The sequence below is a fragment of the Miniopterus schreibersii genome, assembly GCF_964146895.1.
Source record: "Miniopterus schreibersii genome assembly, chromosome: 8".
NCBI classification, from domain to species: Eukaryota; Metazoa; Chordata; class Mammalia; order Chiroptera; family Miniopteridae; genus Miniopterus; species Miniopterus schreibersii.
The window spans coordinates 56,949,200-56,972,877 of NC_138109.1; the positions used below are offsets into that span (position 1 = coordinate 56,949,200).

Sequence of the window (23,678 nt, forward strand, 5' to 3'; positions counted from 1 at the left end):
TAGCTCTCCTGTTATAGAAAGTTTAATTATCCCATGAGAGTTTGAAATAAAAGGCAAGAGGCTATACTAAGCCCATATATCTAACCTTTCCCCTTTCATATTTTATTTTGATTAACCTTACTACTGTAAAAGAGAACAATCTTTATTAATATTAGAAACTGGGATGGGCCCTGTCCTTAGAACTGAAACTTAGAAAATTTTAGCAAGAATCATTGCTGTTAAGAGCAGAGTAATAGAGAATGTTCACTGATAAGTGGCAAAGGAGGAAGAGAGGACATGCAGAGAATGAGAGCCAGTGGGAAGGTTGTAGGATTTTCAGATTGGAAATAACAGTGAGGCTGAAGGGCCGGTGGATGTTGAGGTACCCGAGGGAGTGAGCCAGAACGCTGGGTGATGGCCAGAGAGAGGGATGCAGGCCGCTGAGACTAGGAAGATTGCGTCATCGGTAGGACAGCGGCCGGGAGGCTGCGGGGTAGGGTAGAGGACAAGATTGTGTCCTGCAGAACTCAAGGGATTCTTACTATTTACTGGTTTCAAATTTTCAGAAATTATCTATTTATACTACATTAAAGAAGGTTAAAATTTAACTCTCTTACACCACTCACAGCATTACTGAAACACAAGCTGACATGTGAGAGTGTGGCTGGGTGTGCAGCAGCGTGGGCCCTGACCCATGTAAAACTTAAGGCATGGGGGAGAACACACTGTGTGCTTTCATTTAACAGCCTGCTTCTTGAGGGCAGAGGAGGAAAGTCTTCTGTCAGATCACTCCCGATGGGGCATGAGTAAGAAGGGCGAGATAGAAACCTAGATATTAGGGGGAAAGTGAAAATGATTCCTCATAGAAACTATGGCAGTGAGAAAGGTGCTTTCCTCCCTATCAAGGGTTAAAAATGCATGCAACACCTTCTGAATGGGGGTAAAGCATCCTAACATAAAACAAGTCATAGCACAGGAATACAGAGACATTTAAATTTCCTCCATGTGTGAGCTGTCTGACTTTGAGCATATTGTTTAATCTGAAATGCGGTTTTTTAACTTACAGTGGAGCTATAATAACATTTACACTCTTTACCTCTCTTGCTGATTCCAGATTTTACTATCAACTGACATGTCATATCCTCCTTTGAGCCTATATGAGTCCTCTGAGACAATGAACTACATATGTATAATTGTCTACTGTTTTTTCTCTGTCACTTGATCATTGGACACTCTCCAGTATTTCTTAATGACTTTGGATCTTTAACATTTGTCATCATTATGGGGGATTTAAAAAAAAAAAAAAATCTGTATATCTAAACACCTATTTAACCTATTATTTCAAATTTTTTTGAACACTTCAAACCCAGTATACTTTTACTTCTTGTCATTTTAGCAATCAGTTGTTCTGAAATCTTAAATTCAATATGCTAAACTTTCACCAAATCTTATTTCCCTAAATGAGATAACTACACAAAGCACCTAGATTAATACCTTGTACTACATGCGGTTATGTAGTAAATGCTGACTCATGTTCTTGCAGAAGTCACCGTGTCCTAGAGTTCCTCAAGAACAGTTTGAGAACCTCCGCCTTCTTTGTGCTTCAGTTCTTTCTATGCTAGATGTGTACTGGGTTTTTTAAATTGCAACACATGTTTTAAGTTGTTGCTCTTCTTCCCCTTACATGTATGGTTGATTCAATGTCTCTTTCCTTTTTATATTTACTTTTGGCCTTGCAGAGACTTCAGACAAACCATACCAAACTCTTAGGTCTACCACAGAGTTTTCTTTTTTGTCCTGTGTTCAAATTCATTTTAAGACAAAATGAAACACAAGTTGGGACAGTTTGCCAGTACTGCCAATCAGTACTTAGTTCAGATCACACTCCATCTAGAACTGTGTTACTCTTAGAGTTTGACATTACCTACATACATGCCCTTGTTTTATAAAACTGACCTGCTTCATCTGGAAAATTGCCAGCAAATGAGCAGTGACAATTGCAGTTTAAATTCAGTAAGTATTAGGGGCATATGCGTAATGGCAGCTACTTTGCTTTGATGCTGTATTCTTGCTTTACCTATCCACATCTCATTGGATGTTAGGGGTTAAAGTAGGATTGGAGTTCCATAAGACAGTGTTATGATTGCTGACATAAAATATCTTACTGTACTCTAGAGCACAGCTACTACCCCTTTAAATTGTGGAGAGAGTGATACTCATAGGGAGCAATACAAAATAACAAAATTTGAAGAGCTTTATACCTAAAACCTCAATATAGGGCTCCAGGAAAGCTAGCCTGAGGCTTCAAGAGGCCCTTGAATCCCAGATCTCTGATCTGTTTAGTACACTTCAATTTGAAGCATGGAATAGAGACAGAGAATAGAGAAATGAGTCACTATGTGTGTTTTACCAGAGTGGCTAGAATAAGTACAAATGAGTTGATTGGACCTGTTGTCATCAGCGAAAGATAAAATATTATCATTTTAGCAGTGTGAAAGTATAAGGACTTTTAACAAATACTAATTCCATCCCCAGCATCTATATCCCTCGCATCTGCCTGATCCATAACAAGTCCTTCTCCCTAATACAGTGGAAGAAGATAGGAAAAAGTAGATCTCTCCTCCTTTAGTCTAAAACAATGCAGTCTAAATTACCAATTCCTGGTTTAATTATTTATTCCGTTTATTTCCCAAAATAAGTGTTTCCAAAATATGACAGCATTCACACCCACCACTTTTTTATGCCATTAACTGATCTTAAAATAATTTTACTCTACTTCTACTTCTCCTTTCATGACAAGTATTCTCTCCCACAGTAATATGTATCAGAGAAGAAATGGGGTAGGAGGCCCTGGGCTCATACTGCCGTAGATATCTTTTTCTAGCCCTTTTCCTGTTTGTCTGTGAGCCCCTCTGGCACATTTTGTCTTAAATAATTTTTTTTATAAGTGTTTCTTGTATTCATTTGCATCAACTAGTTTTATTATTTAAAGTCAAAAGATTTTTATATTATGTATACTAAGAACTTACATAAGATGCATAATTTCATAAATTTTAAGTTATTATATGAAAAGTAATTTATTACTTTGTTGAGCCTAAAGGGAAAATATTTATCTCTTTTTGTGGATGGTCTACAAAATCCTGAAAAATGAAACAATAGAAAAGTCTGGTGCTTTATAATTAAAACGTGTCTGGATTATAACAGATATGTAGAGGTGAGTTTATGGCTTGATCCCCCAGTTTACAAACTCTGTTTTTCAAGAGCATTAAGTAATTGATTTTTAAAACCTTAAATACGCTTCCCCATATAAACTGTATTTTAATGACTACAGAGCATTCCCCCATATAGATATAGTATAATATACTTAGCTTACCCCTGGTTTTTGGACATTCAAGTTCTTGCTTATTTGCCTTTTTTTGATGTTGTAATAAATGAACATCTTTTTGGATAAAACTTAGTCTGACTTTCCCGTTTTCCACCTACTTACAACAGGCCCCTGCTGTCACTGGTCCTGTTACCTGAAGGTATTCTTTTGAACGTTAAGGGACCTAATATTCTTAAAGTGCTTAGCATAGTGCGGCACACTGTAAGTGCAGAATACTCTCCACCACCTTTCTCTGACTCAACACTGATACAGGAAATAAGGTTTAAAATAGTTCTTTGAGGTGAGCACTGAGGCCTTTTAGCAATAGCACAGCAAGTAATGCCAACTGGAGGCAGAAGATCCGAAAGATTGAAGCTGTGAGATCGGAAAAAGTTTATGTAGTCATTCATTTGTATTAGTTGCTCCCAGTTGTATGTTCTTTATATAAAAGGAATATCTTAGCTGGAGACTGTCAGAATATAAATTTCTTCCTTTGAGTCAAAATGTATACATTTGTTAAAAAAATATTAGAAAAGAGAAACATTGAAAAGCACTCTTTAAAATAGTGCAAGTATTGTGTGTGTTATCTTTGTTTATTGTATTTGTATTTTATATTTTTTGTGATTTTTTATTCAAGTGTGTGTCCAATGATGTCCTCTCTGTTTATTTTTTTTTAATTATCCTAGTCACGTGAACTGGAAATTTCAGTTTATTGGCGTGATTGGCGATCTCTGTGTGCTGTAAAATTTCTGAGGTTAGAAGATTTTTTAGACAACCAACGGCATGGCATGTGTCTCTATTTGGAACCACAGGGTACTTTATTTGCAGAGGTAATAAATGTATTTTATTAAATGTACGTAACTGCATTTGAAATTATGTGTGTAGGCAGCATGATGTAGAAGTGGAATGACTATTAGGCTAAACAACAGACAGCTTGAAAGTCTGGCTCAACTCTGCTGCTGAAAAGGTATATTTAACCTTAAGACAAATAATGTATCCTCTCTAGTTCTGTTTTCTCAGAGGGAATTGCACTACATTATATCTAAGATTTTCTTAAGTTTTCAAAACTTAGAAGTGTAGTGAGTTTCATGAACCATAAATCCAGTGCTATATTCATATCAACTTGAATTTTCTTCACTGCAGGTTACCTTTTTTAATCCAGTTATCGAAAGAAGACCCAAACTCCAACGACAAAAGAAAATATTTTCAAAACAGCAAGGTAATTACCGAGAAATCAAATATTAAATGTTCTGGGGTTTTCTTAAGTTGAGACAATCTGCATACTATTTTAAAACTGATCGCCATCTTTGTTTTTTGTTTTCCTTTTATTTGTTTATTCATTTATTTCTTTTTATTCACGAACATTTCAAACACATTTATAAATAGAGCTAGTGCAGTGTACCGTCACTCAGCTTCAACAGCAGTCAGCTCACGGCCAGTTTTGTTTCACCGTATCTCATTCACTCACTGCTTCCTCAGGTTATGTGAAGCAGACCCAGACATCATACTGATTTGTCCTTAAATATCGCAGTTAGTATCTCTAAAAGATAAGAATTTTTATTAAACCTTAAACACATATCATTACTAGACTTTTTTTAAAAAGTTTCTGTTTATTTCTCTTTAAAACTATTTTTTGCTATTTCGCACCAACCAGCCTTTATAACAAACAGTTAACTATTTTTTAAGTGGCACATTTTGTTTGTTCTTAAATTATAAACCAATGAATGTGAATTTTTTAATTATAGCTTTTGGTAATATATAAAAATATTACTTGTTCTGTTTTCTTTATTTACAATATCCACAGGCAAAACATTTCTCAGAGCTCCTCAAATGAATATTAATATTGCCACTTGGGGAAGGCTAGTGAGAAGAGCTATTCCTACAGTAAATCATTCTGGCACCTTCAGTCCTCAAGCACCTGTGCCTGCTACAGTGCCAGTGGTTGATGTACGCATCCCTGAGCTAGCACCTCCAGCTAGGTATGTGTCTAAGCGTTTTAAGCATTGTTTTTATAAAATAATTTTTGTGACATTTGTATCTGTTGATTACAGTGGGCCTATTTAAAGTCTCATTTTTTCCAAATATTTTGCAGTTAGTGTTTCCAAGTATTCTGCAGTTAGTGTTCTGCTCACTTTTAAAATTGTTTGCTTTAATCTTAAAGCTATTTAAAATACATTTTTTATAACTGTTTTTGGTGAATTACTTTATCTTCTTTAAGTGATTCTACAATAACCAAATTGGACTTTGATCTTGAATCTGAACCTCCTCCTGCCCCACCACGTGATTCTTCCCTTGGAGAAATTGATGACTCTGCTGAATTAAGAGATTTGGATGCACCAGGACAGGCAAGGCATTTTTAAAAACTTACATTTTCACCATGTGAATTACCAGCATCATAGTGAATGAGGTGTACATTTCAATTATTTAAAAATTGTCTGTGCCCTGGCTGATGTGGCTGCTCATTGGAGTGTCATCCCATGTACTGAAGATTCGCAGGTTCGATTCTGGTCAGGCACATACCCAGGTAGAGGTTCAGTCTTCGGTCGGGACACATGGAGGGTGGCTAATCAATGTTCTCTCTCACATTATTGATGTTTCTCTCTCCCCCCCCTTCCTCCCTCCCTCACCCTTTCTCTAAAACCAGTGAGCATATCCTCAGTTGAGGATTTTTTAAAAATTTTTCTGTCTTTTTGTGATCTTATGAATGAAACATAAAAACCCCTGGATGTTCATGGGCCAGCAGAAATAAAATAGGCTGCTTAAGCTAGAAGGAGCATAAGAACGTGGTTGATGTTAGATGACGTATTTATTGCCTGAAACACTCTTCTTCTGGGTTGGTTAACATGATTTCTGAATATGCATTGAAGATGACAATAATGTGTTTATCACATATTTTAGATAAGTATAAAATTAATAACCTTTGAATATTCAGTATCACAATTTAACTTTTCTCACTAATATATATATTGACTTTTGACATTTTTACTTTAACTCTATCCTTACCAAATAAGTTGTTTTCTGGAATGTTTCTGTGATTTGATGACTATTTAATATTTTACAGGACTCAGAAACTGTTTTTGATATTGAAAATGACAGAAATAGTATACGTCCAAAATCTCAGTCTGAATTTGAATCTGATATTCCTCAGTCAGGCCTAGAATACAGTGGTGTTCGAGAGCTTGAGGATAGAAGGTAAAGAATATATACACAACTTTGCTACTACACATCTGGTCCCATACTTCCACCTTATTTTTAACTGACATTACTGTTTTCAGATCTCAGCAAATGTTTCAGTTTAATCTACAAGACTTCAGATGTTGTGCTGTCTTGGGTAGAGGACATTTTGGAAAGGTAATCTCTTAATATTTCTTGGAATACCTACAAAAGTAATAACTCAAATGGGAAATAATTATTTTAATCTCATTTCAGGTGCTTTTGGCTGAATATAAACACACAAATGAGATGTTTGCTATAAAAGCCTTAAAGAAAGGAGACATTGTAGCTAGAGACGAAGTAGACAGGTTAGTTTTTTAAAAATAAAATTGTTAATTTTTTTGAAGTTGTGACTTAATGTCATGAAAATTGATGTATATATTGCAACAGCAAAACTTTCTATTTTTGTAATATGTGAAGAAACTAAATAAGTTAATGTATCTATGCTTAACATAAGGTAGGCGTTAATTAAATACTGTTTTTTCCCCAGCCAACTCCTTCTTTCCCTTCTTAAGACAGTTTACTGGTTAGTGGATACCAAGGAAAGATGGTGAAATGTTTAAACTAATTCTGTTAAGTTTTTATGCTTGGAGATGTTGAAGTGTTTATGTGAAATAGGAACTTTTCATCTGTGGTTGTATGATGCTATTTCCCATTTCTTTTTACTGAAGCCTTAAAATATCATTTATAGATAATATGCATTTAACAGAATAATTAATATATCCTGCTTTTTAAAATGTACCTATATCTATTTTTTTCCTCTTTTTTTAAAATATTTTTGACCATAGCATCTTATCTTTCTGAGTTTTAATCACTGTAAATTTATATGTATACATCTATATATAAAATTACTAAAATGCAAGAACTTCAAGGATAATATAGTAATTAGGTTAGAGAATATACTTTTAAAAGACTATCTTAAATAGGGTGATTAAATATGTAAATAAGTTAATTCCAAAGTTTTATTTGACCGTTTGACTTGGTTTTCTTCTACTTTAAGTTTTAAGTCAAGTTGATTTTTAGGGAGCGGAGAAGTGGTAATTTTTTGCTATTTAGGCAAAATTAATGTTCCAGAGTCAGCAATTTTGAACACTGTTCTTCCTAGCAGCTTGTAAACATTCTTACAGGAAAAACCTGTGGTTGCTATAGACTTTACAGAGAAATTATACCATTCTCAGGAGCTTCTTGAAGCATGTTATAGAATTCTCCATGTAGCCTCCTTGTTTTCCAATAAGCCTTCCAAATTAAAACTTTATGCAGCATATCTTTACTTCATATATTGTACGATAAAATATTTGAATCCTGTAGCCTATGAATTTAAAATACTCTCCTTGAAATCACGTTGGTCACAAAGTTTGTTTTTTTAAAAATTATGCCTTAGGTGCTAAATTCTCTGACCAATTCCTTATAAATTTTCCAAGTTTTGCCCTAATTAAGCTGTTTTTTATTAATTGTAACTACTAGCTGTATGTGTGCTGCTCTGATATTGTCAGTGTGAACTTTATAATCTTTGTCATGCTAATCATATATTTTAGTTTGCATTAATATATTTCAATTCATTATATATGTTAAGTAGTAGACCAAATTTTTCAAAGCATTTGTAGCAAAACAAAGACACATTGTATGGTTTTAAAGTTATAATAGTTAAAAACTTTGTTTATTTTATAGTTTGGTAGTTTTTAAAGAATGTTGTTACCAACTAGAGCCTGGGGAGGGGGAACCTATTGATTTTTAAATATTTTTTCTTACAGCCTGATGTGTGAAAAAAGAATTTTTGAAACTGTGAATAGTGTAAGGCATCCATTTTTGGTGAACCTTTTTGCATGTTTCCAAACCAAAGAGCATGTTTGCTTTGTAATGGAATATGCTGCCGGTGGGGACCTAATGATGCACATTCATACTGATGTCTTTTCTGAACCAAGAGCTGTGTGAGTATGCTTTAGACATTTCTCTGAATTTTTCATGACTGATTTTTCAGGGAGGGGGGAAAAAACTCTCTGAATTAAATCCCCCCCCCCAAATGGAAAATGGATCTCTGCAAGGACTATTAGAACTCCTTACTTAACCTTTTACACCCCCAGCCCCCCCAAAAAAAGTATCTATTTTACTCTGTTGTCCATGTTGAAAATTTCATGGATTACCTTAAGTCATACTTGGTAATTTAGATACAAAATTCAGGTTCATTTTAATAAAATTTTTGCTTTTTATTTTAAGAAATTTTTTTATTGACTTTTTTTTTTTTTTGAAAGGGAGAGGGAGAGAGAAACATTGATGTGAGATGCCCCCTACCAAGAATCGAGCCCGTAAGCCCACAACCTGCACATGTGCCCTGACCAGGAACTGAACCAGAAACCTTTCAGTGCACAGAATGACACCCAGCCAACTTAGCTACAGCAGACAGGGCTAAAATTTGGGGGTTTTTTCTATTACATTTTCTCCCTAGGGAATGCCATTATGACCATGGCTTTAAATACCAGCTGTACTCAAGTGAAAAGAGAAGGTGTAGGAGAGTCTGTGTCATATAATTGTATGAAATATTTGTATTTTAAAGTAATTTTAAATTATATTACGTATTTGCATATGTTTACAGTATCTCTGAAAGTGTACGGGAAACTGATATATGTATATTATTGCTTCCAGTGAAAGACATAGAAAGCAGGCTACATTAGAATCCTTATTGTAGTTTTTGAATTTGATATTATGTGAAGGTTTTGCTTATTCAGATGCATAAAAAATAAATAATAGCATGCACTTGAGATTAAATGTATATATATATATTTTTTTTTCCCCCTATTGTTATCCCAGTTTATTGCTCTTAAGTGGAGGAGCAGATTTGAACCTAGGAAAATGCTCTTAATAGCTACACTCACTCTCCATGCTGATGTTCACCAAATTTAGTTGTGTTTTTTTAATCCTCACCCCAGGATACATTTTTCATTGAGTTTAGAGAGAGAGAGAGAAACATCAGTGTGAGAGAGAAATATCAAATGATTGCCTACCATATGCTCCCCAACTGGGGACTGAACCCACAGCCTTTCTGTGTACGGGACAACAGTCCAACCAACTGAGCCACACCAGCCTGGGCTCACCAGATTTATATCTCTAGCCCTGACCTCTTCCTTCTTGCAATTCTAATAACATTCACTGGCCAACTTGACTTTTTCCTCTGTATGGCTAATATTATTTCTCATTTAACTTCTCAAACTATTGATTTTTGCCATTTTTCTCCTGACCTTACCCGCCACCTCCCAGGCCTCCTGCTCTTCTAGTGTTGTCCATCTTATTAAATGTCAGTACCATCTACCAATTTTGCAAGCCAAAACATGGGAAGTCATTCTCGTTACTCTTTTTCCCTCATGTGGAACATCCAAATTATTAGCAAGTTTGATCAGTTCTACCCCCAAAACATATCCTGAACCAATAGTAAACCTTTATTGGGTTTATTCTTGAATTTTCAATACTTGTTTATATCCTGAGAATTGACATTTGTGTAGCATTTTCACTCTCACTCCTTTATTTGATCTCATCATAACCATCAGAGGTGTGTGGAGCAGGTGGTAGTATACTGTCATACCTTCAAGGTTCAGGTGAGGATAGAGGTTGGTTCTGATAGACAGTGAAGCTTTCAAAAAGGAGGCAAAAGCCAGAAAGTAGAAGAAGGCTAATAATAATTCATTTCCTGAATATTTAAAAATTAAAAGCAGAGTATTTAGACTATGCCTAGCCCTGTGCTACCATGGGAATTTCTTTGTTCTTGTCGTGTGTGCTCGCGCGCGCGCGCGCGTCTGTGTGTGTGTGTGCGTGTGTTTATATAAAATCCAGTTCTTCCTTTAGGAACTTTTATTTTTGTTGATGCTACAATTCATATACAAATGAAATAAACCCAGTGAAATGCAAGAATAAAATGATACATTGCAGTAGTTCAATTCTGAGGTACATCTCTCAAATTATTCAGATCTCACCTCAGATTTTATTTCTTTGAAGGCCATCTTTTCAGTATCCTATTCAAAGTACCACTATATCACTAACGTCCAAGTTGTGTCTCTATTCTATTTTATTTCTTCATAACATTTCATTTCTACCTGAAATCACCTTATGTATTTATATTTTACATAATATGTAAAAGGCAGGAACAAGGACCATTTCTATTCTGTGTATTAGTGGAATAGCTAGAAGGGTGGTTGGCACATAGTAGGTAATCAGTGAATTTTTACTAATTGAGACTGTGGAATCAAAATCAGTTCAATTCCTAGCTTTACTGTTTTCTAACTATGTGACTTTAGACAAACTACTCTCTGAGAGCTTCATTTTCTGCTTCTGTAAGGAATTCGTCTTAAAAGCTTTATTTTAAGATTAAATAAGCTGATTGATGAAAGTTTCTAACACAGTACCCAACACATAGTAAGCATTCACTGAAGTACATATTTTAAACAGTATTTACCCAGTTATTTGTGAAGTTCAGTATCATTAGGGCAATCTGTTTAACGAAGAATGAAAGAAAAGAGGAATCAAAGTATTTTTATAATCATTATAATGTTGTTTTGCTGCCAAAAGAAGTTTGCTAAAAACTTCTGTGTAAAAATAACTACCTTAGCATTTTAGAATCACATTTGTTTTCATTGACTTTAGTTAAATCTTTTATATTTCTGATAACTAATTATATTAGATCTAATATATTACCAAATAAATATTTCTAAATACTTGCATTTTAAAATTCTCCCAAATTGTGGTCCCATTTTCATAAAAATAAGTAAACACAAACCATAGCTGTATTGTCTACATGTGCATCTAAATGCACTCTAAAACTCTGAAGAACTTTCACCAAACTGACAAGAGTCGTTAGTTATCTCTATGAGTAATAGTAGCCTTGGGGTGAGAAGATAGATGGATAAATGAAATACTGTGCTTTAGGGCAAGGCTATTAAGTGTATTTGATAGAGAAAACATCTACGTATTGCTTGTATAGTTAAGAATTGATTCTCCTAAGTGTTTTCTAATAAGCTCTTCTACACTGAAGACAGAGCTGCATTTTAAAATGCACTCATTTATTTACTACCTACCTCCTTATTCAGTATGCCTACCGCATATCAAGCATTATGCTAGGCATTCAGTGTACAAAATGAAAAAGACATACATGGTCCTGTTCCTCAAGAGTTAATATTCTAGCTGGGGAAAGTTTTTTTAACACATTCATCCAATTTTAGACCTCTTCACCTGCCCCAAGGCAATTCAGACTCAACATATCTAAAGCCAAACTCATTTTCCCAACAAAACTTTGGCTACTTCTGTATTTCTTTACCTATTCTTTACACTAAGAGGGAAACCTGGAGAGTCATCTTAAGCTTTTTTTTCTCCCCCATCCTTTTCAGCTAATGAGACACTAAGTCCTGTCATGCTAGTTTTAAAATTTCTCTTAAATCCATCTCTTACCCTCTCTTTGTTGGCACTACAATGGAGATTCTTGTGATCTTCGGTCTATACTATCCTAATGGCCTTTTCTGTTCTTTTTTCCTCTGGATATCTACCTACTTTTACTCCAACCTTCATACTACTATCAGAAAAATCTCTCTAAGTCTGATCATCCTACCCTGATTAAAGTAGTTACATCCTCTATCACTAAGAGAAAAAAATATCAATATCTAGACCATGACATTGAAGGTCCTTCACAACTTGACCCCAGGCTTTTCAGCCTCCTCTCCCATTACTTCTTCTCCATTCTTTACTTCAGCCACAGTAAACTTATTTTTGCTTTCAAACATGTTATGCCTCGCCCCGACCAGCATGGCTCAGTGGTTGAGAGTCGACCTATGAACCCAGAGGTCGCAGTTTGATTCCCAGCACATGCCCGGGTTGCGGGCTCCATCCCCAGTCGGGCGTGCAGGAGGCAGCCGATCAATGACTCCCTCTCATTATTAATGTTTCTATCTCTCTCTCCCTCTCCCTCCCTCTCTCTGAAATCAATAAAATAAAATAAACATGTTATGCTTCTTACACCTCTATTTCTTTCTCTTTTAAGAGAATGCCTTGTATTTCCCCTATGAAAGTTTTCTTCACACTGTCCTGCCCTTATGGCATATTGTAATTTCTTCTATAGAACCAGGTCATGTGTCTGCTCGTAAGGACTACAGTGGCAGCCATCAGGCAAAGTTAATGGCCTCCATTGTAGAGATTGTATTTATTTTATTTTTTTTAAGATATACTTTTATTGATTTTTTTTTTTTTTTTTTTGGAGAGGAAGGTAGAGGGAGAGAGAGAAACATTGATGTGAGACAGAAACATCTATTGGTTGCCTCCCATATGCACCCCGACTGACCAGGGACTGAACCCAAAACCTTGGTATGTGCCCTGACCTGGAATCAAACCAGTGACTTGACCTTTCGTTGCACAGGATGACAGTCCTCCTCCAACTGAGCCACACTATTCAGGGCTTTTCTTTTTAATTTTTTTATTTTACCCCTAATATTTAGCACATTTCTTAGTATGTCTGGCATAGGGTAAGGATGAAATAAATATTTGTGAAATTAGTTTACTGTAGAATTCTGCTTTGAAGCATAAAAATATAAACTAGGATTCAATAGCAGTGGAATTTATTAAACTTTATTTAATTCTTCAAACAGATTTTATGCTGCATGTGTAGTTCTTGGGTTGCAGTATTTACATGAACACAAAATTGTTTATAGGTAAGTAAAGTTTTGATAATTTCTAATGGCTTACTTTAGTGTAAATTAGAATTAAAGGTAATTAAGAAGGGTATTTTGTGTTTAATCAGCTTAATTTTCTCTTTCATATGATAAGTGACCTCTCAAAAAGTTAAATTCCAGTTTTCAAAGACATGATTAACACAGTAATTATATGATGAGCCTCTTTGTTCCTGAACCTCTGCTCATTATGTAATTACAGTAGTCAAAATATGAGTTGGCCTCTGCTAACACAGTTCAGCAATAATATTTATCCTGGTGGATATTTTACATTCATCTGATCCACTGCAGAAAACTTCTATAAACTAGTACTAAAATTTTTTCCATGATAAGATAACTAGCTTGTGCCAGAGTGTAAAACATCACCCTGCTGCCTTCATTAAGTCTTGCTGTCAACTAAATGGTGTACTTTGGTGACATAGCTAATTTATGTCTGGTGCAAGTTCCTTATCAAATTGCAGAGCCATAATAAATAGTTCATAGCCCAGCAGCTAGTCTGTGGGCCACACTTTGAATAGCATTGCTCTAGAGCAGTGATTTTCAACCTTTTTCATCTCATGGCACACATAAACTAATCACTAAAATTCTGTGGCACACCAAAAAAATATATTTTTTGCCCTTCTGACCATTAAAAAAAGGTATAATTTGGATTCATTCACACCAGATGGCTATTGTTGTGTTGGCTGTTGCCACTTTTTTATTTGACAATCTAAGGGAAAAGAGGTCAGTGCCTCTGACTAAATAGGCAGGTACTGCATGTTTCAAAATTCTGCGGCACACTGGTTGAAAATCGCTGCTGTAGATCAAATTATGGAAAAGCCAGTCAGAATTAGGAGACTATAAACATCAGTTTATACAAATACCTAACAGTATTTTCAAGGTGAGGGCTTCCTCATGGTTCTGTTTTACTCACAAGATAAAACATTTTCAGCTTAATTTGCAGTCAATGAGTATGGATAGGTAGCTTTCCCATTCTTATGGATTCTCTCAGGAAGTTAAACCTGCCCCGCCGGACCTTATTTATACTGTTAGACATTTCTGTTTTATAGCTGATGTATAGGCAAACTTCAAGCTTAATCCAAGTCAGATTATCACAAATAATAAATTAATAAAATCTATTAGATACTGGAACTCCTTTCATGTTGTAAAATATATGTTTAAATAGACAAAACATTCTTTATTAAATACATTCTTTTCTATGTAACAGGAAAATTATTCAGAAAATATGTAGAGTAATAAACTTTTCAAAAGGAAGAAAAAATGAATGTTTGTAATATAGCATTTAAATCTCAAATCATAACTTTAAAAACTTGTTTTTAGTAAAGAGAAAGTATGGCTCCTGGTGAAATTATTTTTTTTACTACATTATCTACTGATTTTATTGATTTTTTTTTTCCATTTGCATTTATTTTTATCCTGAACAGAGATTTGAAATTGGATAACTTATTACTAGATACAGAGGGCTTTGTGAAAATTGCTGATTTTGGTCTTTGCAAAGAAGGTAATTGAACATTTTGAAGTTTCTTTTTTAATAGATTACTATTCCTTTATACTTTGGTAGTTTTCAAGTTTGTCTATGGAAAGTAGAATGTATTTTTAACTTTAATTTATTCTTTATTAAAACATTACAGATTATTCAGATAACCTAATTATCACATTATTAAGAATTACTATGAATAAAGTTAGGTTTTCAGAAATCATAAAACAAAGATTCTCTTTGTATGATTAATAATTCTATCGCTATTCTATAAAAACATTGGTTAAGCACCAAAGTTTTGCTGGGACTATATAGAGTAAATTACATAGGCCTAATAACTTCTCTCCAGCTTCTTAAAACTTTTTAACATTTTTAAATAGGGGCAAATATAGATGATAGGTAGGTAGATATAGAGATCTCAAGATTCCTTTCTGTATATTCAAAAGTAAATAAGTAAACTGGGGGAATTTGAAGCAGAGGCAGCAAAAGAAAGTGCACAGAGCTTAGACTTAGGCACCAGGAAGTCTTGGGTTTGAATCCTGGTTCTGCCACTTATTTGCTCTGTATCTTTGGAGGAGTTGCTTTTAACCTCATTGAGTGTTTCCTCAGTTATAAAGTTAAATATAATCCTCCTTGTTTAGGAGTATTATGAAAATTGGAGATAAGTATGTGGCACAGTGCTTACTTAACATATAGTAAGTAGGTATTCTTATCTTTACATTTAATACATTGTATTGTAAGGAGCATTATCTGTCTGCCCCTCTACATTGGTAGCTTCCTAGTTCTTATTCAGCATTGTTTCCATAGAACATAGTATAGTGCTTGGCACATCTTAAGTATTCAGTGAATGTTCAGTTAATAAGTAGTTGGATGGATGGATGGATGGATGGATGGATGGATGGATGGATGGATGGATGGATGGATGGGTCTTAAGTATTCTGTGAATGTTCAATTAATAGTTAGATGAATGATTGAATGAACGAATGAACATTGTAAGTATATGCCCATTAGTTACACACTGACCTCCTAATTACTGAATTCAATAAAAGTTTTTTCTTTTATTGGACTTCTCTGAATTGGATACTGTTGATTTCAATGCTTTTGTTCCTCAGAGTCTGCTCTTAGCCCACTGCTCTTCACTGCTAGTTTTTAACTAGCAACTATATATTAATGATTCCCAAATCTATTTTTTCCCTTACTAACATATATCCAGCTGTCCACTAGACAGCTCTACCTGAATAGTCTATAGGTATCTCAAATGGCTATACAAGCAAAAAGTTTCTTTCCTCAGATAGTCTAGTTCATAGTTGATGGTGCCACAGTCCTCTCAGTCTCCCACTTTGAAAATTTGGAATTATCCTGGACTCTGTCCTCTACTCTCCACATCCTGTAAATCATCAAATTGTGCTGATATCTACCTCCTTAATATATCTTAAATGTTTTATTTCCCCTCTAATACTGCCAACCATCATTTTGTTTTAACAAGACTACTTTAATAGCCTCTTAATCTTCCCTGTGTCGTCTTTTTCTCCCTAAAATCAATCAGCCATGTAATTGCCAATATGCTAAAAGGGTGCACATAAATACAAATTTAACCATGGCACACCCCTGCTAAAAGTCCTTCAGTGGCTAAAATGTGATATGCAGTGCCCTTCCTGATCTGCTTGCCACCCTCTCCAGCCAGATCTCTTGCTGCCGTCTGTCTAGTACTTTCTGCTTCAGCACCTTACAGTCAGTCTATCTCTCTACCACTGTCTCCCATCCCAACTCCCTGTGCTAACTAATGTCTGCTCATGCTTCAGACTCAGCTCAGGTGTCACCTCTTCATATAAGTTATCTGAGACTCCTCTCCTCCTATTCTAACACTTAAGTCAGCTTTAAGAGTCCTTCTTTTAAGTGTTTCTAAAATATCTTTCTTTTACCATATCATTATAAAATTATCAACATATATTTATTTTCCTCCAGTTTCCTGTAAACTTAAAGACAAGAATTGTGTCTTACTCTCATTTTTATGTTCCCACCACTTGGCATGGATGCCTAGAATATAATAGGTACTCAGAAAATATGTATTCAATAACCAAACTAATTAAGTGTGTATTTCTTCATTATCATAAAAATATGTGTAGTATATCATAATAATAATAGCTAGCAATTTTTGAGTACTTATTGTGTGCCAAGCACTTTGCTTCATGTGCTTCATATCCAGTTAAATTATATCAACCTTAGGAAGGTAGGTAATACAGATGAGGAAACCAGGCTTTGAGGTAAGACAACTTCCACATGCTCTCATGGCTAACAAACGGCAAAGCTAGCGTTTAAGCCCAGATCTTTATGACTCCAGAGCCTAATGTTAACTGCTTACATAGAGTTTTACCAATTTGAAGTCTTAGATAATTGGGCCTACTTTCAACTTCCTTTAAATTTATCAGAATGAATGAAATATATTATATTACTATAAGTGACATGATATATATGCATTACATTACAATGTCACAGATTTTATAACATTACCATTTAAAAACTAAGGGAAAAAATTAGAGTAGTTTTATGCTAAAAGTATGACATCTGTAATATGCTCTAGTTGTGTGATCAGGACACTTAATAAAAATCAAGAAATTAGTTCTGTTTCCATGTTTGTTAACATTTTCCTAATCTTGGCCAAGGCATTTAAAAGGATTGTGTAGAACTTATATGGATGTTATATCAGCTCTTTTTACAAATAATAATTTTTTGAAAAAAGCAGTATGACCAATGTTAAAGAAATTTTGCACACACAAAAAATTCTCCCACCGTAGTGTGCTAATATATTTAACTATGCCCTTCAAGTCTTGGTCTATATACTTGCAAATTTATTTGAGATTTCAGTCATTATAAATGCATACATTTTTATATTTAGAATTGAGGTCTTTTCTCTCACATTCTTTCATAAGAAGACACTTATGAGCTTTTAACACTTTAGAATACATTGAGACATTTTCTTCAATATTTAGAATGTATATTTGATTAAATTATGAGAAATGCTTGAAAAGTAATTAGCTAAAGATATTAATGCCATATCTCATATTATATAACACATTTGGTGAACTCTTGATTTTCCAAGGGTTTACTTGTTGGTATTTTCCAAACTATACTTAATGTTATTTTTATAATGAAGCAAATAAACTTACAAAAAAAGATCAAATTGAAAAAATGATAAAAATTGAAGTTCACAATTAGTTCCTTTTGTTGTAACTTCTCAGCATTACTTGTAATGACAAGAAAGAGAAAATAAGTAAATAAAGTGTGAAAGTTTTATTTTTACCCATTAATTAAATAATAAGGTTGCTCTTGTACAGTTTTCTCTATACCCATCTTTATCATTTTCTTTAAAAGTCTTTGGTAAATCTTGCATTTAGTCACCATGCACTAATGTGCAACTTTAATTTTGCTTCCTAAGGATATCTTCTGATTTTTATTCTGGATCTTCTCTTTGCTGACAAATATTTAAATTTTACCTTTTTCAGGAATGGGATATGGAGATAGAACAAGCACATTTTGCGGCACTCCTGAATTTCTCGCCCCGGAAGTATTAACAGAAACATCTTATACAAGGGCTGTAGATTGGTGGGGCCTTGGTGTACTTATATATGAAATGCTTGTTGGAGAGGTAAGCAGTATAAAATAGGTGAGAAAGAAAAGAGGAAAGATGATTGAAAGAACCAAGCATGTCATCAAACTACTTAATATATCTCCTGCATACGTGGAACTTAAGTTTTATAAGTATTTATAATGTACTAATAATTGCCTGTATGTAACAACTATTTTTGAAGACTCAGAGTCATTATTGTCATTATGAGTAATAATTTTAATACTGCTGCTTACTGAAATGCCCTAACACCTATTGTGTATAGAGCATTAAATATGCTTGGAAATAGGTGGGGTTTTTTTAGTTCCTTTTAGTTTAATTTTGTTGACAGCTGCTTCTTAGTGTGGTCATTATGCCTGCAAAATTTCTGATTGTGTTTTGTGACTATTAACTTAATATTGACTGTGAAATTCAAAGCATATCAATATCTAATCTCTTTCCACAACCTCTGTAATTTCTTCTATAGTAACATACTGTATTCACCTTACCCATTTCCTCTGTCTTTCCACAATATTGAACTTCTTAAACACTGTGTTTATTATCTAAATATTTCTCACTCTCTGGTAGGCACTTAAAATATTTACTGTCTGGCCAGATAAATTAATAAATAAATGAAATGGAATCAAACAAAATGAAAAATTATATGATTTGACCACATTTGTTCAGGTGTCTGAAATAAATTTAAGGAAGATTTCAGTAACAGTATATGGTGTATCCTCCGGGCAATAGATATGTATGTCCTGTGGCTTCTTGTTGCCCTTGTTTGTGTGGTGTTTTGGTGGGGTTTTTTGTGGGTTTTTTTCACCACCTGGTTCTCGATTGTGCTTTGGATAGGTGATAAGATTTTACTGTATTGAAAATTATTTTGACTTACTCAAAGATATTTCTTCTAGTCTCCCTTTCCTGGTGATGATGAAGAGGAGGTTTTTGACAGTATTGTAAATGATGAAGTAAGGTATCCAAGGTTCTTATCTACAGAATCCATTTCGATAATGAGAAGGGTAAGAATTAATGGTTTATAAACTACTTAAATTTTTTATATTGAAGGACATTTCCAGATAGAACTCTGGAAGTTGTTTTTTAGTTCATAGATGCATGATTAAGACAAACACATACCAAAAAAAATCTAAGTCTTTGCAGGTTATGAGAATCTTTTATCAATGCAGTCGCTGGTTTTATTTTAACTTTTTACCTTTATGTTGTGTTAGCTATTAAGAAGAAATCCTGAGAGGCGCCTTGGAGCTGGTGAGAAAGATGCAGAGGATGTAAAAAAGCACCCATTTTTCCGAGTAAGTATGAAAGTTTAGAATTTTGTTTGAAACTATAGCAATTAGGAGTAGGAAACTAAACTGGTCATTTTATATTTTGTAATCCAGCTAATTGATTGGAATGCTCTGATGGACAAAAAAGTAAAGCCGCCATTTGTACCTACCATTAGAGGCCGGGAAGATGTTAGTAACTTTGATGATGAATTTACCTCAGAAGCACCTACTCTGACTCCACCTCGAGAACCAAGGATACTTTCAGAAGAAGAGCAAGAAATGTTCAGAGACTTCGACTACATTGCTGATTGGTGTTGATTCCCTAGACACTGTGAAACCCAGCAGACTGGCTACAAGATGACCTCTTACAAATAGCAACTCTTCATTTGCTCTCTGTGCCACCAGTAGCTTCTGAGTCTGTTTTTTTTAAACACATGAAGATTTGTTTTAAAGTACTTCTAATACCCTCTTGAAAAGTAGCTTCTTGGTGTATTTTCAATGTAAATCTGATCACTGGAAACAGTTTCATGGAGTTTAAGCTGAATGAACATCGCCCATGAAAATCTATCACAAATGAATACTTTTGGATCAGTAGTCTTTTTTTAAAAAAGTGCTCTTCTGTAGTCCCTAGTTTGGCCATATGCCTGCCTTAAATGGAAGGAAAATGAACCAGTTAACTTCACTTAGCTGTATTTTTAAAATGAAAAAAGGGCTTGGGGACTCTATTACTATTCACATATAGTATGATTCTGTTTGAATAAGGCAAATGCTCTTATTTTTTTAAAGAAATAACTAATATCAAAAAAAGTAGTGGTAGTTTGTGCACATTTTTAGGCTTTTTTTTTTTTTTTAAATGAAATGAATTGATGTTTTGTTTTATAAATTTTTTATATTTATTAGGAGAAAATTTTTATCACCTTATCTTTACCAACCATGTAACAGAACCTCATAGCTTTCCAACAGAGCTACTTGCCAAACAATTGTTTGTCTATTTAACCATGATGAAATGAACAGGAACAACTAAATATCAGCATTTACTTAAAAATTTAAGAATGAGAGCTTCTGATTATCCTGAACCAAGATACTGTGTTACCTGTATGCATTCCCGAAGTCTAGGCACTCAGTATGTTCAGTCGTAGCTTCTTCCAAAATCAGTGAACTGATTACTGCTTCTTTTGATATTCAGTCTACATTTATCAACCTAGTTCATCTTGTTCTTGTGTCTACTGTAGAAGGGAACTATATCTTTGTTAAAACATAGGGGTTATCATTGTATACATGCTGTGAACATGTATATGTGCAAGTTGTAATGTATTCTATGTTGTAGGTTTATTATTTAATTTCACCACTTCATCACTTTTGTACAGTGGCCAAGCAGACACCTCAAACTCCAGCATTTGTTAAGTGCATTTGTACATTTTAGGCCACTGGATCCAGATTTTATATTGGCAGTTACTAAGGGCAAAAGCAATATATTGTAACAGAATGTATAAATATTTTTGATAAAACAGTCTATATTTTATAAAAATTATTATAACACTAAAGCTGTACCTCAAAAGTCTCAAAAATAATTTGATCAAGTACTTTTTACAACTCTTCAGAGGATCCTTTTGTGGCTTTTTTAATGCTCTTATAGGAAAGTCTTTTTGTAAGCCATGACTTTTCCACTTGCCTGGAGTTTTTTGGGTTTTTTTATTTGTTCATTTGTTTTTCCCTTCTAGTCCATGACTTCATTGTTTTTCCTTAATTCAATAATAACATCTTTGATTCTGTGCTTAGCATATTAAGGTCATCATACCTCAGGAATAGCAAGTTGTTAACTAAACATTCTAGATTAACCATTTAATCACAATGATCTCATGTCTTAAAAATGGTTCAAGTTTAAATATGAGAAACATGAAAGCACATTTGTTTGTAGAGAGTTGAGCTAAAAATATTTAAAGTATTTCAGCCTTGACAGAGTATGTTGGCATGTTTTTGTTGTACTCTGAAAACAATTAAAATTGTTCAGAGATAATTCATAATTCCTTTCAAATTGATTATTACCCAAGATTCTTTAGGGATAATCTTCTAGAAGGAGCAGTATGTTGTTTCAAGTCATTTTTAAATGCCAGTTAACTTTGGTAAAGGACAATAGAGGATCTTAGCTTAATTGTCTGGCTTTAATTTAAACAGTATTAACACAACATTAAAAAAACACTAAATACTTTTGAGGTACAGTCTGTTCACCTTTTCTGGTTCTCAGATCTGCATAAAAAGCAATGTCTAAAATAGGCTTTTAGCATTAAAAACTGACATAGCATTTTTGTAACTACACAGTGTACAGAAATTTTTTTTAATTGAAGCCAATCACTAAAAAAATTAGAGGGCAGGGTATATTCACACCATTAAGCTGAAGAAAGCACTAATTTTTTCTGTAGTTTTAAATATATATATATTTTAGTCAGATTTTAAAATTTTAAACTATAGAGTGTAAATATATTTTGCTATTACTGTATGTGTAAGTGACTGCTTAAGCACTTTGCGAGGAAATTAGGATATTTTAGAATGGTACACTATGCATTCAAATGAAATGTGCCTTTAACTATGTCATTCTAAGAAAAAAGTGTTTTGCAGTCATAAATTACCACAGATGCACAAATTAAAGTTTAAATAGATTGTAATTTGTAACTTTGGTTTTAAGTATTATTTCTTTTTTGAAACTTCCTGTTGGTCAAAATATGCATTAGCTTTACTATGTTCAAGATCTCAAAGACTTTAACTCTAGTTAGCCTTCTTGCAAGTACTGTTTGTCCTAGGGAAGGGCAAAATCATGAAGATTCACAGCAAGTTGTTCTCTTCACTGGTAATAATGGGAAAACTGCATCTTACTCCTGTAAGGTCAGTAGCATCTTTTATTCAATGGATATTAATGGAATGCCTTGTGTGTGCTAGACACTGAGAATAGAAAGGTGGAGGGGGGGAGTATCAATGTCTTCACAAATAAAGAACAATATCATTAATGCCAAAATGTAAGCACTGTATTACATGTACTCTTTTCTTGTTTGGGGTTAACTTATTTTAAGACCTGACCCTTCTGAAAATAGGTAAATGTAAACAGAATTCTAGCCACTTTATAGTCATTCAAAAATTACAAATGAAATATTTTAGAACTGTAAAATGATCCATGCTGTTCCTGTAACACATACTGGGGTCATAATGGAAATTGTTATTTTACATTGACTAGGTGAATGCCGCATTATAGATTAAAATATAACAAAATTTTTACAGGTGCTGGTGATCTTCCCAAAAATTGAAGGTGAGTATGAGAACCCCAAAGGAGCAAATAATCTTAATTTACTTGATAGATAGATGATATAGATAGATAGATAGATAGATAGATAGATAGATAGATAGATAGATAGATAGATAGATTTCAGAGAGAGGAAGGGGGAGAGAGAGAGAAACATCAATGATGAGAGAGCCATTGATCAGCTGCCTCCTGCACGCCCCCCACTGGGGATTGAACCCTGACCAGGAATCAAACCATGATCTCCTGGATCATAGGCCGATGCTCAACCTCTAAGCCATGCCAGCCGAGCTCTAGCTATATTTTGAGGTCTAATGTTTGTCTAAGAAATTAACCTTAAATATGTGTGTATTCATGTGTGTGTGTGTGTGTGTGTATAAACATGTATGTAAATATATACATATATTAATAGACATAAGCTTTGAAGTAACTTCTAAGTGTCAAAAATCTTACATAATTTTCTCTACTAGTATTATGACTAAGTAGAAGCTCTAAGACCTCCATAATTTGAGGCATTTCTTCTAGGAGTTTTATGGTATCAGGTCTTATGTTTAAGTCTTTAATCTATTTCGAGTTAATTTTTGTGTGGTAGAAGATAGGGGTGCAGTCTTATTTTTCTGCATGCGGTTTTCCAATTTTCCTAACACAATTTATTGAAGAGACTATCCTTGTCCCATTGTATATTCCTGGTTCCTGTGCTGTCGATTAATTTACTATATATATGTGGGTTTATTGTTGGGCTCTCCATTCTGTTCAAAGAAGATTCAAAGA

General features: G+C 34.1%; 1 protein-coding gene across 2 annotated transcripts in view; it reads left to right on the forward strand.

Moving 5' to 3' along the window:
• Window positions 1-20,049, forward strand: part of PKN2 (protein kinase N2) — a 108,927-nt gene extending 88,878 nt beyond the window's left edge. Inside the window, exons 9-22 of one of the 2 annotated variants that reach the window (XM_081146207.1) lie at window positions 4,030-4,173; window positions 4,487-4,562; window positions 5,148-5,322; window positions 5,562-5,688; window positions 6,405-6,535; window positions 6,619-6,694; window positions 6,773-6,864; window positions 8,308-8,484; window positions 13,174-13,236; window positions 14,679-14,755; window positions 18,235-18,377; window positions 19,250-19,357; window positions 19,565-19,645; window positions 19,733-20,049. In XM_081146207.1, the coding sequence (XP_081002333.1) occupies window positions 4,030-4,173; window positions 4,487-4,562; window positions 5,148-5,322; window positions 5,562-5,688; window positions 6,405-6,535; window positions 6,619-6,694; window positions 6,773-6,864; window positions 8,308-8,484; window positions 13,174-13,236; window positions 14,679-14,755; window positions 18,235-18,377; window positions 19,250-19,357; window positions 19,565-19,645; window positions 19,733-19,936 (1,674 nt within the window). In that variant the 3' untranslated portion in view covers window positions 19,937-20,049. The remainder of the gene's footprint in view (window positions 1-4,029; window positions 4,174-4,486; window positions 4,563-5,147; window positions 5,323-5,561; window positions 5,689-6,404; window positions 6,536-6,618; window positions 6,695-6,772; window positions 6,865-8,307; window positions 8,485-13,173; window positions 13,237-14,678; window positions 14,756-18,234; window positions 18,378-19,249; window positions 19,358-19,564; window positions 19,646-19,732) is intronic. The other variant, XM_081146208.1, reaches the window with a different exon arrangement.
• Window positions 20,050-23,678: the final 3,629 nt, after the last annotated feature.